The sequence below is a fragment of the Colias croceus genome, chromosome 6 (assembly GCF_905220415.1).
Source record: "Colias croceus chromosome 6, ilColCroc2.1".
In the NCBI taxonomy this organism is placed as follows: domain Eukaryota; kingdom Metazoa; phylum Arthropoda; class Insecta; order Lepidoptera; family Pieridae; genus Colias; species Colias croceus.
Window position 1 is genome coordinate 1,432,940 of NC_059542.1, and position 14,679 is coordinate 1,447,618.

Genomic DNA, 14,679 nt, shown 5'->3' on the forward strand with positions numbered 1-14,679 from the left:
TTCCAAAAGCGAAAATCTGTAGCACAATCTGTAGCGATATTGTTTATGATCTATGGTTGACAGCTGATGTACTTGACATTTAAATATTTTGTTTGTAAAATTGTGACCAATTGTGACTCATCTGGCTCTATGTGTTCAATAAAATAATTTTTTTTTCTGATTTTTGATCATATTGTAAGATTTTCACTTTTCAGTTTTTTACACACTCTCTACATATTATACAGGTCGAAGATCTACTTTTCGTGTAAAAAGTTTCTATAAAGCCGTCAAAATGGGAAACGAAATGTCTTCGTCTGCTATGGAGAGTATCCTTTTTTAAATTTTACCTCATACTGCAAATACATAAACTTTTTTCTTTGTTTTATATAATTAATTGAGATAATACGTCAAAATCTAGCATTATAGTTTGATTATAGTCAAAGTCATATTTGTCATCAACCATAATATAACTTTTACGTCTATTGTAGCATCTAATTTATTATATTTTTATTTACATTAGTCACATAAATTTCACAATATTCCTTAACTCATGTCGTCATCATCAGAGCATCTATTTAATTTAAAGTTCGCTGTAAAAGAGTTGGAACGAAATTCAAAAAAATGCGAAAAAGAAGAAAAAATGGAGAAAGAAAAGGCGAAAAAAGCTATTCAGAAAGGTAACATGGAGGGGGCAAGGATACACGCTGAAAATGCAATACGACAGAAGAATCAGGCGTTGAATTATTTACGAATGTCTGCTAGAGTTGATGCAGTTTCTAGCAGAGTGCAAACAGCATTAACAACTAGAAAGGTATATTATTTCAAATAGTTACATAAAGAAAAATTGTCAATATTAGGGTTATAAATATGTTTGTTGTAAAGCAAAACCTAGAAGTGAAGAGCCTTTACTTCAATATGAATAAATATTATAGTCCATTAATTTTAATAGTTTTTGAACCCAACCACCATTTATTAGTAAACAAATTATTTCACTGTAGATATGTTCTTCTCACTCACAGAACAGGGATTCAATTAAAATAATGCTCTTCTGACTCACAGAATTAAATTTTGTAATTAAATAATATTACCTCTTTTCTAGGTCACAACCTCCATGGCAGGTGTAGTTAAAGCGATGGACGCAGCGATGAAATCAATGAATCTAGAGAAGATATCAACTCTAATGGACAAGTTTGAGAGTCAGTTTGAAGATCTGGATGTACAATCTTCGTACATGGAAAATGCAATGTCACAAACAACAACAACTTCAGTACCGCAAGGCGATGTGGATACGCTGCTGCAGCAAGTGGCTGATGAGGCTGGGTATGTGTTGTTATTTTATTTTAGAGCAATTATTTAATCTATCTTCAATCTATGCCAGAGATTATAAAAAAAGTGAAGTCCCGTGTCCCCAAGTGGGGTAAGGGGCAGATGCATTATCCACTGATCAATTTTTCTTTAGGTACAAGTAGGTGATCAGCCTTATGTGTCCTGCCAGACCGATACATTTATTTTTTATTAGTCTCACCGGGAATCGAGCCCAGGACCCCTCGGTTCTACGCTCACGTGTCAACCACTGTACCAAGGTGGTCAAGATCTCGCTTGACCAGAAATTATTAACATTCAATAAATTTTATTTTTTCAAAATCACCGATTTGCAAATACATTTCCATGAATTCAAACTAAATACAATACAATCATGGTGTTACAATAATTTTTTTTATTGTACATAGTTTAAATCAACCTCAAGTATGTATTATTTAAATTTTAGCAAATACAATATGGAGTTGCATGAGAATTGTAAATTAATGACAAAGAAAGTTTACTACAAAATATTAATATGTAGTTTAAGTAATCATAACAGCATAACTGTAGTACAGGTTTTCAATATGGCTTCATGACAAATGCTTTGGTGCTCTTAAAATTTATTGATTATTATTTTATTTTTAGTGGTTTTTAAGTTAGTTATTAAGCAGCTTTAAAACAGACAATTATTTTTATGTTATGTCTAGAGATTAATATTCAATATGTATTAAAAATACATAGACATGAATATGATAACATACTACAAACAATCTATACTTATATTATAAAGCTGAATAGTTGTTTGTTTGTTTGAACACGCTAATCTCGGGAACTACTGGTCCGATTTGAAAAATTCTATCGGCCCATTTATCGAGGAAGGCTATATATTATCATCGTGCTAAGACCAACAGGAACGGAGTACTGCGGGTAATACCGCGGAGCACAGCTAGTTTATGATATGTATTACATTTAATATTTTATATTTTCCAGATTGGAACTCAACATGGAGTTACCGTCAGGTGTGCCCAGTACATCTATTGGCACAGCTACAGTGGTGTCACAGGAACAAGACGAGCTCACGCAGCGACTCGCCAGATTAAGACAGGCTGAATAATATTTAATGTATGTTTTATAAGTTTCCATCTATTTACATGTGATACTGGCAATAATGCAAATGAATTATTGTATGTTTGGTTTTCATGTTATGTGTATATGATTATTGTGTTTATTTGTTATTCAAGTTTACTCATCCAGTTTCAATATTTTATGGCGCATAGATTGAACTAGAAAGAACTTATCTGTCACAAGAAATATTGTTTTTGATACTTAGATTGAACTAGAAAGAACTTAGATGTCACATTGTAGGTATTTATACTGAATAATCGGATGTCAACTTCAGCAGATTCAGTTCTTTGCCGTGTCTTGATTATATGTGAACTCATTCATTGAAATACTGATACCACTAAACCCAATCTAGCAAAAAACCGATTCGGTAGAGAAACATTTGACATCGTGTAAACATACCGTTATTTGGATCGCATCCGTGTAAAACATTCTCTAGTTCAGGGGTTCCCAAACTGTGCGCCGTGGAAAGTGAAGAGGGGCGATCTGGTTATATTCGCGAGTACCTTTTTTAGTTTTCAAATAGCTATTTTGGGTTGGTAGGGAGCCGTGACAAAAAACTTAACATGAAACTGCGCCGCGAGCTGAAAAAGATTGGGATCCTCTGCTCTAGTTCAATCTATGGTCTATGCTCTTTTTTTATAAACTTGTAATAAAAGTGGAGGGCTTTATATAATTACAATGTTGGGAAATTCCAAAATTATGATTTAAAACTTTGACTTCATTATAATTTGATTTATTTAATGTAAATAAAAACTTTCCACCTCCAAGTATATTTTGTTAAGAATTGTAAATCTCTTGTAATGCATATATGAGCATTGAGCATGTTGAGTCCATCTCATAAACAATTGCAGACTTAATTTATAAAATATAAGTAACCTAGGATAAAAGATTTTATTTTTACTATGTTCTAAATGTGGATTCACCAATTGTATTATATGAAAGGTGTTTTTATTGTAATTAATTAAATGCTTTATAAGTTGTAAAATTTGTGTTATTTTTATTGTACATGTTTGATGTTCTTATTATCACACCCCGGACACTCCATACAAAATTATCGTTTTGGCAGTCACACTGCAACTGTAGAGACTGCAAAATGCAAAATATGTACTATGTACTTCAGGTAGTTCATGGTAGGCACATTTGTGATTAGCGTAAAGAAATTCGCGTTTTTCTGATGAAATAGGTACATCCGTAAACAGTACAATTTCGAGCGAGCTATAATATAAAAATGAATCCCAAAATGTGTTGGTAAGCGCATAACTTGAGAACGGCTTAACCGATTTCGTTAATTCTTTTTTTATAATATTCCTTGAAGTTCGAGGATGGTTCTTATGTAGAGAAAACGTGAATATGTACCACGGGCGAAGCCGGGGCGGACCGCTAGTATTCTATGAATTCTAAGACTAAATATTTTTTCTATAGCTCTAATATACATGATGAAGTATTTTCAAAACTGTTGAGTGGTTTTGCATGAAATATGAGTATATTCATCCTCACAATTACTAACTATCAAGTTATGTATTTTAAATATTATTGTACAAGTATAACCATTTTCTACGAAAAACGATAATCACAAATCCAAAATAATAAAATTACTTAAGGTCAATTTGATTTATGTTACGTATCGTCCTTGCAGAAAAATGCGGGCCATCTATAGCGTAATCGTGCGGGGTGAGGTTGGTGTTTAATTTTGGCGGGAGGCGGAGTGTCCGTCGTTTACTCAGTTTAGCGACTATTATGTATTATGTGGTTGTTTCAATAATAATGGGCTACAATAAAACACAGTTTGGATGAAATAATTATATTAACACAATATAATATGAGTAAACAAATAAATCACGGTGTTTCAGCACAGCTGATTGTTAGTGGCAGTATCATACTACACAGCGGGGAGGAACTAATCATTCTTAAACTAATAGCCGTCACATATCATCTAAAACTACTAAAATTATTCTTTGGTATTGTCGAAATGACTGTAAAATCACTGTGGTCAGAAATTTATAATTATAATGAAAATATTATTTTCCAAATGTGATGTGTGCTTCATTGTTTTTTCTAAATTATTCGAAAGGGTCATTTTATACGTTAATTCAAGACTAAGTATAAAATTAGATCGTGTATGTTTTATACGTGTTATTTAATTTAGTAAACTATAATTGTACAGCTATCTTTTCCAATATTATTGTTGATTATTGAACACAACTTATTTGTGATTTGTCTGTATAATTAAAAGTTACGGCCGGATTTGAAAGTAAATTTTTTATTATTGTAATGATTTCGATGTTCGAGTTTTTTATTTATGAATTGGCTAGACATTTTTTCTTCAGCCTATGATCGTGTGGACACATCATTATACTAGCTTAACAATACCTAAAGGCTGTATATTGTGTATCAAGTAATACTTAAAGCTTACAATATAAATGGTAGTTGACTTAAACTAGCTGAAGTTAAAAGGTATTGATAGTTTTGGACCGACTTCAGTTAAACAAATCACATGTTATTATCATATCATATTTTATTTTTGTTCCTGGTAATATCGGCAGTGTTATACAGAAAAAAAAAAAATTGAACACAAATTCGTTTATAAAATTGTAAGAATAAACTTTCTCTTGGATATATCAAATCTACATTAAGTATTTCTTGTGTTTGATTTTAAGTGAGTTATGTAACCAACAACTCTTTTACAGTATGTGGGTCGAAATTGAAATTATATTTTCAGTTAAAGTAAACCGTAAACCCATTGTTTAACATTTTTAATGTTTAGATTGTTTACTATTAATAATAAGAAGTGATTTGTTCGTGCTCTTAATATTAATGACATAACAAAATAAAATTGTTTTGATTTTGTGATTTCAAATAGATGAGGAACTAACAATGTATTATGACATACATTTTAACATTTTGTTTGATGTAATTTTTATAATACTATTCAAAATATGTATTGAAAAATTATATAGTATTTAGGTGGAACTCTTATGTATAGAATATAATAAAGTTGGTCTCTATCTTTATTATTAACGGGGAACATTTTGAATGTAACATTTTAGTACTGCTATCTCCATAATCAAAGTACACTTATACCTACGTAAGAATATTAAAATGTAAATCACAATCAGAGGTCAAACTAATAATAAAACTAATCCATGTAACTTTGGTTACTCGTCACTCTGGTTGAACGCTATCTGGTAGAAGATCCACTCCTCGAAGAATGAAGGCACAAACGCTTTAGTCTTTGAGAATGTCACCGCTGGCTTCATCTTCATGAGCACCTGTTCGTACATTTCTAGAGATTCAGCAGACGTTGCTCCGTTGCCCTGTAAATAAAATAAATAATTATTAAAAAAGCTCTATATTTAATAATGTAAAAACTAAAAATCCCTTATAAATTGCAAAAAATTTGTTTAAAAAATCGACCTCATCCAAAAAAACTCGCAAAAGTGATCTACCCCAAAAAAACAAAACTTACATGCGTCATAAACTTGCCAGTCGGCTTCAATATCTTGAACGCAGAGTTCAGTATATTGATCATAAATTCCCAGAGCTCGCCGCACGGCGCGTCCGATATCGGAATATCCGTGAGATCGCCGAATATGTAGTCGACCTTTTTGTTTTCGTTCATGAATTTCTTGACGGTCAGCATGCAGTCTTCGACTATTATCTGCAATGAAAAAAATTTTTATTTCACAACATATTTATGAATTTACAACCTACCAGGCAGCATAGACAATGAGAAAAATTTATATCACAGAGTGGTACATAACTGTATTAAACAAGAAAATTGTTGTAGAAAATAATGTACAATGCAGTATTAATCAATATACGTTACGACGCTTGCATCTTGTAGTATTTAGGAACGGAATTATGTCCACGGCCGCACGACACACTCGTCGCCACCGTCAGCCACTGCTGCGGATAAGGAGCGCTGTTTTAGCGACGTTGCCGCACGACGAACGCATGACAAGCAGTTGACGAGACGTTGTCGCTCCGCGCGATGAACGCATAACGAGCTGTTGACGCGACGTTGTCGCTCTGTGTGATGAACGCGTGACGAATGGTTGACGCGACGTTGCCAGTCCGTACGAAGACCGCATAAGGAGCGGATTTAGCAATGTTGCCGCTCCGCAAGCATTCTTATTACAATCAACTATGATTGAAGAAAGCGTGCGCATGACGACGTGCGTATTACATAGACAATTAAAGACCATAGGCGTTTTTGCGAATATACTTCCAAAATTAAACATTACCTATTTGTATTAACACATAAATAAATTTATGAAGAATGACGACCAGTCACATATACATTGGGATTGACAGGCTTACTGATATGCAGAGTAAAAAAAGTATTTCATTTTTCAAATATTTTCCTTTTAGATTCGTTTTTACCTCATAATTAGCACCTTTCCGCCTTTCGAGCACGTCCCCGCAGATGGTGTTGAGATGCTTGTTGCACGCTTTCATCACCAGCTCGTCTATCTCCAGCATCCACACGTAGCTTGGCTTCTCCTTCAGCAGCTCGTATAATAAGGCACCGTCGCCGCCACCTGTATTTTTTATGTAAGAAAATTTGTATCCCATGTCATCTTTACATTGCATTTGAAGTTAACTTGGAAATACCTGATGCAAATATTTATTTAACAATCTAATGTGACAATAAATTGTGTTAATGTGTCCATTTCACACAGCACTAAAAATGACAATTTTGAATAGGAATTTTTTGTTTAAAAAAGGTCCAGATTTCAGTTTTCATTAAAAACGAAGCCTTTAGAACTTGTTATTCTAATATAGAAGATAAGCTATTTAAGTAGCTCACTTCAATAAAACTTACCAAGAATAACAATTTCCTTGCCCTCATAGTTCTCTTTGCCCCTTTGCATTAAAGTTTCTGTGTAAATGAGATCTGCTTCAGATATATCTGCAAACAAATGTGTACTAGTTACAGACAGACAGTATAATTTGCATTTACATTTTCTAACAATAATAGATAAAGTTTTTATCTTGTGTAAATAATACTTATGGTTATTATTAAAACCCATTGATAGGAGCAGATGCTAAGGAATCAAGCAGTTATCTTTTCTAACATTATTTTTATGCTCCATCTTTAATTGAATTTATTTAGTTGAATTAGATACATATTTTTGTATTTTTCTTGTTCCTAATACCTCATTAGTTAGTTTTAATATTAATTTTAAAATAAGTTCACTTACTCTGAAGATCATCTAGCACCAACATGTTTCCAAGACTCTTGGAGTGTACAATTTGTACTCGTTGGAAGGGAGATTGTTCGTCAAACAGCACATTGTCAATATCATATTCAAGAAGTCTTTCGTCTGAAATATAGATTTACAGAAGTTACGCTACATAACAACATAAATTAAAAAAAAATGTACGAAATTTCATAAAAAGCCAAAAATGCTAAGATGAAAAAATAAAGTAAAAATAAAAATAAAACTTACCGGATGATGGGAAATATCTGCCGAATAGGCATCGTTTTAATGGTGGATAAGCTTGAGATTTTAGAACAGTGATATGTTTTTTCAGTTGACTTTCCAATTCTTTCGCCGACTATTGAAATACGAATAAAAAAGGAATGATAAATAAATTGCGACAATGCGGGAATGTTAGACATGCACTCTAATAGTAAAACATTGAAGGTTGAGCGTCTTATCAGATCTATGTAAGGCACAATTTCTTTTCACTGGGGAAAAAAGACATGCATATAACAGAATATAATATTTAGACACAGGTAAAAAAATTAGGAATAAAGATAAAAGAGCTCTTTGCCAATTTTAAACAAAATATAATACTAACAAGCTTAGTTTAAGGCATCTTTTCAAAAAGTGTCAAATAATCATTCATAGTCGGGTAGAAAATGGTGAATGCAAAAAATCTCTACAGATCAGAAATTAATTTACAAATAATACATTTTGTGAATGATTTAATTATGAAAATCATTTAAAAATTGATAAGTGAAAAAATATATGCTATAGTGCTTTTAAACAGCATGAAAACGGTGCCTTAAATCTAGTATAAAGTGTTTATAAATAAAACTGAAAAATCAAACACAACAAAAGGTATATTATGACCAAAGCTGACCTGAGCTAGTCAAGTAGATATCATATTTATACCCTCGTTTAATTGACGGTAACATTTTGAGTCTAAGACACTCCAAAGACTGTCGGATGGAATCTTCCAGTTGTTTAGAGCACTAAAACAAGATGAGACGCTCAACCTTATTCTGTTGCAACTAAACACTTCTTTATTTTCATGTTTTTTTTTTTTATGAAAAATGTTTGAATTGGTTGAAATTAACTTCTAATATTGCATCATTTGATTTAAATTGATTAATATGACATTAATATGATAACATTTTAAATGATTCTTAAATATTAACATTAATCATGTACTTAATAAATTAGAATTATTTTTTGTTGAAGTTCCTAATGAACAGAACTTACTATAATTGTCAAGTAAAATATAAGAATTCAATGATGATAGGACTGATCTAAATATTATTTTATACTTATAATTGTATACAATACTTATAATTGGAAATGAGATTATCTACTTAATTTTTATGTTGAGGTCTTTTTCTATGGGATTGTGATTATATATTACATTTCTATAAATTCTTGTATGCTCTTCAAAATATATGTAAAGGCCACACTATTAATTATTTAGATAATTTAGCTGTCGAGTAAGACTAATATTCTAAATCTATTATAATAAGTGAAGCAGAGTGATCCTTAGAGCAGCCGTACACGGGCGGCTCGAGCAGTTAACAACTGAGCTAACGCTACAAGCCGTCCGGGGGCGACCGACGGTTTGAGCAGTCCGTGTAAGGCAGTGAATGAATGTTCATAGTTTACTGCGCCGTCGCGGCTGCAAGCCATCGGTCTCAACTGCTTGAAGCGGTCCGTGTACGGCCACCCTTAATACTTTACTTAAAAAATAATTCCATGGCATATCAGCTATTAATGTTTGTTCATAATTTCACACAAATATCTTAAATTATGCCCTTTTTTATATATATATATTAGAGATATATATGTCTTTAAGAATTTATCTCTCATCTTTAAAATAATTACATAATCAAATGGTATAATAGATTGTTTGACTATAACAATATACATAATATGTATTGCTGCATTGCATGAATAAATAATTAATTTAATTAGGTTACTAAACTAAATATACATTTATATGACACCACATTAGAATAGATATATGCAGTCTGACATGTAAATTAAAAGGCATTAATTTAAGTGCATTGGTTCTATTTTCGGTGAATTGAACTAACCTTGAAATTGATTAATGGATCTTCGTTGTCCTCCTTGTAATATTCAATATTTACGGTAACAAGACCACGGTCGAACAATCTTGTAGATACAGTCACACCTTTCTTGCCCGTCAGAATTTTCAGAGAACCACCATCAACTTTAATATCTGCAGCTAAAATCAGATTCGGAAGATATTCTTTCAGCACCTCTTCCAATTGGTTGAACACTGTTTTCTGTCCACTTTCATCAGCTACTCGAGCAGGATCTAAAGAAAAATCTAGTAATACTGTTTGCACGGACATTTTACTATAATAATTTTATTTCAAAATTAATTTTAGCCTTTGGACGGAAGAACCGGCAAAATGCAAATTTCTAGCGCAAAAGATTGTGATTGATATTAGAAATGTCAATAATGTGAAATGTCTGCAGACTGCATATATATACAGATCTGTATAAAGTTTAACTGGCAACTTTATTTTATCAAGTTGTTATTTTGTAATTTGTTGAATTATAATTTTTCATGAATTAGAATACTTACTCTATATTCGTATGTATAAATTTGTAAAATTCAATTATTGTATTCTTTTTATTACCAGGTATTTATAATCTTTTTTTGGTTATTTTTAATTAAATTAACAATAATTTAATAATTATACTTTTATGATTTCTATATATTATCTATGATACATTGAATGGTTTAACTTGCAACACAGACCGGGTTTCTGTCTTTTTGCAAAAAACTGAGGTCGTAAAGAATTTCTGTGACATGGCTGGAAATACTGCTGAAGAAGTGGAGGTAGTTAAAATCAATATCAGTTTCAAATTTTTTTATAATACCCGTAAATATATACATGCAATGGGGTACAGTCGTAGTTTTTTACATTCCCTGCTGATGTGGCTGGAGCCACTTTCACTACAGCATTTGTTTCATGTTTATCGATTTTAAAGGATATATTTACGTCTTTACCTTTGAATTATTAGAATTTTAGACCTTATTTTTCAAATAAAACGTTATCCTTGTTAATTATTATAATTTTTTATTAGAAATTTAGGTTAGATTTTTGAAAATGACTTGTGTATTCAAGGGATCAGCGGGTACTGAGACCAAAAATGTCAACAATGCAGAGGTTCCCCCGGAGTTCCTGATCAAGCATCCATTGCAAAACACGTGGAGCCTTTGGTTTTACGATAACGACAGAACAAAAACATGGGAAGAAAACCAGATTGAATTAACTACTTTTGACACAGTTGAAGATTTCTGGAGGTATGTAAAAATGATACAACTTAAGCTACATATCTCCATAACAAATTAAAACAAAAATTTCAATATGATTAGAATTTTTGCTACGTACTTGTGCCCTAAACATTCATAATATTCCAGGCTCTACCATCACATTAAAGCGCCATCTGAGATCAGACAAGGCCATGACTATGCCGTGTTCAAGAAGGGGATTCGCCCCATGTGGGAAGATGATGCTAACAAAATGGGCGGCCGGTGGCTTATCAGTCTTGAGAAGAGACAGCGCAACTCCGACCTTGACCGATTTTGGTTAGATGTTGTGAGTATTATTTATTAAATTTTGTAGATATCTTAGAAGGCAAGTTGGGGTTTCTTTAGATAACTGCCGCACGTATTATAGGTTTTTTGTGGGGGGAGGAGGGGGGGGAAGAGGGGGGGACCCTCCCACCAAAAGGGGAAAGTTAGGAAACCAATAGTTTTGGAGAAAAATCAATTTTCCTATTCTAACCTCAAAATGTATGGCATTGGTGTAAAATCATTTTAACTAAGCATTAGACGATAGTAACAAAAATTTTGCGATACATAAATAAAAACAAACAAGTTGTGAAAACCTACATAGTTTTTTTTATTTGAGTGGGAATCGCCCTAAAGTCGCTTCTGGCACTCGCCGGCCGCTACCGCGGCACGCTCGCTTCGCTCGCTCGGCTCGTGCGGCATTTCAAGAGTTAACCTAACACGCTCGTCGCTTCGCTCCTCGCTACCTATTTGGATATTAAAAATAAAAGTTTAATAGTTTTTTAACCTACGTAGATTTTTTTTAAGCTATTGCATAGCTACTATCGCGGGCCTTGAGCGCGGAGACCGAATCCAGAAATTGCGTAACGAAAAACCTCACGCTCCCCACTCCGACGGGCACGGAGGTGTGGCTTGAAGGCATGCTATGCAATAGCTTTGCCGTGGCAGTCCCCGAGTGCCACACGTCTTTTTTGTTTGAGTGGGAATCGCCCTAAAGTCGCTTCTGGCACTCGCCGGCCGCTGCCGCGGCACGCTCGCTTCGCTCGCTCGGCTCGTGCGGCAGTTCAAGAGTTAACCTAACACGCTCGTCGCTTCGCTCCTCGCTACCTATTTGGATATTAAAAATAAAGTTTAATAGTTTTTTAACCTACCTAGGTACGTAGATTTTTTTTTGTTTGAGTAGGAATCGCCCTAAAGTCGCTTTTGGCACTCGCAGGCCGCACCGTAAAGTCACAGTACAGTGAAATGGAACATGGAAAGTCTTGGTCCGCTTTTTTTGCACAACAAAACGGATAAATGCACTTTTTCGCACAAAAAATTATTAACTTTAAAAATTAATAACTAAAAAACTACAAGTTTCCTAACGATAATATTTTGGGATTACAATCTTACATTACCTAGCTAACTAAAAATATAAATATTTCCAACAAATTCGTGCGGCAGTTAACTAAAGCCAACCCGGCAAGTTTGTTGGTAGTTTATTTTTAATTTGCAAATATATCTCTATATATATTAACTAGCTGCTCCGTGCGGTTTCATCCCCGTGGCTCCACTCCTGTTGGTCGTAGCTTGATGATATATAGCCTATAACATTCCTCGATAAATGGGCTATCTTACACCGAAATAATTTTTCAAATCGGACCAGTAGTTCCCGAGATTAACGCGTTCGAACAAACAAACTCTTCAGCTTTATAATATTAGTATAGATATATCTCTCTCTATTTATCATTATCATATGATTCAGAATGGATTAAAGCAGTCTACAGGTGAAACCCCATGTACAGCTACCTTTGTATAAATGTATAGAAATGATGACGTTAACCTGACTTTGTTCCTAGAATTAATGTTTCGCCTTAATTAGATATCTTTGCTGGATTTTTTTTTCTCATGTCATCTGCAATCAGCGGTTTCCGCTATAAGCGGATGTGTTGTCAGGCAAAGTTTGGCAAATTGAATATTTAAGGAAAAATATGTTAAGATATCAATGACTAGAATTTGCTTAACTCCCATATGGCAAAAGGAAAATTCTTATTCATTAAATCTTGCTTTTTAGGTATTGCTACTAATTGGTGAGAATTTTGAGCATCCTGAAGAAATCTGTGGTGCTGTTGTGAATGTAAGAGCAAAATTAGATAAAATTGGTAAGTTATTTTGTTATTGATATTCTGTGTAGTGTTTACCATTTTTAATAATATTTAAAATGTACCACAAAATATATTAGATGTATTCATGTATTTATAAAAATATAAATTATCTAGTTTTAAAATATGAATACACTATTATTGTGCCATAAAATGCATAATGGTATCCTTCCACAATTATTGATTGCGTCCTTGGTAAACTTACCAACACAATATCCTATAATAGGTCACAGTCTTTATTTTAATAATACTTCATCAATTATTTACAGCTGTCTGGACCGCCGATACAACAAAACAACATGCCGTTATAGATATCGGAAGGAAACTAAAGGAGCAGCTCGGTATTCACGGCAAAATCGGCTTCCAAGTACACAGGGACACGATGGTCAAACACTCCTCATCAACCAAGAACCTTTACACAGTCTAGCATCCGATACTTTTCCATAACCCAGCGTTGGTCAATCACTCCCTCGGTATGCAGAACAGTTACATAGTGTATGTAGAAAGGAACGGGGTAATCGTACCAATGCTGTGTTGGAAATAAAACATTTCTCAACAGAAGTAGTATTTACGTTAAAGTTTCACGTTTCTCATTAAGAGAGTTTATTTGATGGCTCGCCGTCAGAGTGAGTGAAGGCTGATGTTTGTACTAAACTGTTTGGTGTGGTTGTTGTCAAAGTTTACGCTGGTATTTATCAATGTTTAGGGATAAAGTTTAACCTAAGGTGTTAAAAGTACATGAATTCACCTATTAGATAAAGATTATCAATAATAGTTAATTTTTTGGTTTATAAAGGATTTTCGTATTGAAAATATTCAGGTAGCTGTCGGTTGTATGATAATTGAAAGTATAGGTCAGTCATGCAATATGAAACATGTTTTTATCGCGTGACTAACGAATATGCGTTATTGATGTGTTTGTGCAAATTTTTGTAATACCTAAGGCTTTGATAAAAAGATTGTGTAACTGCAATAGAAGTAAATATTGTCTTTATAATAACATTGTCTAATACCGGAGTGACTGCATAATAGATATAAGTTTGTATTTACTCATTAAGGGCTAACGCCAAATTAGCATGTTGCAAGAAAATTTTCAATATTTATACGATTAATGTACACTAAGTTTCATTGCACGCACTCGCCATTTTGTTATTAACTCTTGGTACTAAGGAATCTGTCGCCCTGCATAGTTTAAAATTGTTTTGTGTCCGATAGACTATATTTTGGTATTTCATATAAAATACTGAACTAAAAATGTTTTTTTTATTATTATACCTCTGCTTCAAAAACCATCCGCATATTGTATAGTTCAACATATTATACATGTCACAGCCAACTGGAAAAATGGGAAATTTCATTAATAGCCTATAATAGGTCACAGTCTCTTTATCAAACCATCCCATTAAACAGTCTGAAAGATATCCAGCCATGTCGTTAATTGCAAAATATACCCAACCAAATATACAAAATCCTATCATTGTAAATTCAGTAACAATTTAAAACTGAATGTCAAAACTCGGTTTAGGTATATTTACAATTCATATTGCTTTAAAAATAATTTTTTTATGTGTCATCTTCACATTAGTCTATATTTAAACAT

General features: G+C 33.0%; 3 protein-coding genes across 4 annotated transcripts; 2 read left to right on the top strand and 1 right to left on the bottom strand.

Annotated features, from left to right (window-relative positions):
* Window positions 1-150: 150 nt before the first annotated feature.
* On the top strand, window positions 151-3,391 carry LOC123692332 (charged multivesicular body protein 1b). The gene is made up of 4 exons (XM_045637070.1): window positions 151-305; window positions 546-790; window positions 1,079-1,299; window positions 2,272-3,391. Exons 1-4 carry the CDS (start codon window positions 272-274, stop codon window positions 2,393-2,395), a joined length of 624 nt encoding a protein of 207 aa, XP_045493026.1. The 5' UTR covers window positions 151-271; the 3' UTR covers window positions 2,396-3,391.
* An 800-nt stretch (window positions 3,392-4,191) lies between these two features.
* Window positions 4,192-10,074, bottom strand: LOC123692326 (spermine synthase). 2 transcript variants are annotated; one of them, XM_045637065.1, is made up of 8 exons: window positions 9,704-10,074; window positions 8,519-8,611; window positions 7,860-7,968; window positions 7,611-7,733; window positions 7,232-7,318; window positions 6,790-6,947; window positions 5,873-6,064; window positions 4,192-5,720 (listed from the first exon to the last, which is right to left on the bottom strand). In XM_045637065.1, exons 1-8 carry the CDS (start codon window positions 9,983-9,985, stop codon window positions 5,562-5,564), a joined length of 1,203 nt encoding a protein of 400 aa, XP_045493021.1. In that variant the 5' UTR covers window positions 9,986-10,074; the 3' UTR covers window positions 4,192-5,561. The 2 variants fall into 2 exon arrangements, with proteins under 2 accessions (XP_045493021.1, XP_045493020.1); XM_045637064.1 differs by lacking the exon at window positions 8,519-8,611.
* Window positions 10,075-10,373: 299 nt separating this feature from the next.
* On the top strand, window positions 10,374-14,334 carry LOC123692331 (eukaryotic translation initiation factor 4E1-like). Its single transcript, XM_045637069.1, has 5 exons — window positions 10,374-10,479; window positions 10,769-10,947; window positions 11,065-11,242; window positions 12,992-13,079; window positions 13,349-14,334. Exons 1-5 carry the CDS (start codon window positions 10,450-10,452, stop codon window positions 13,504-13,506), a joined length of 633 nt encoding a protein of 210 aa, XP_045493025.1. The 5' UTR covers window positions 10,374-10,449; the 3' UTR covers window positions 13,507-14,334.
* The last annotated feature ends 345 nt before the right edge of the window (window positions 14,335-14,679 follow it).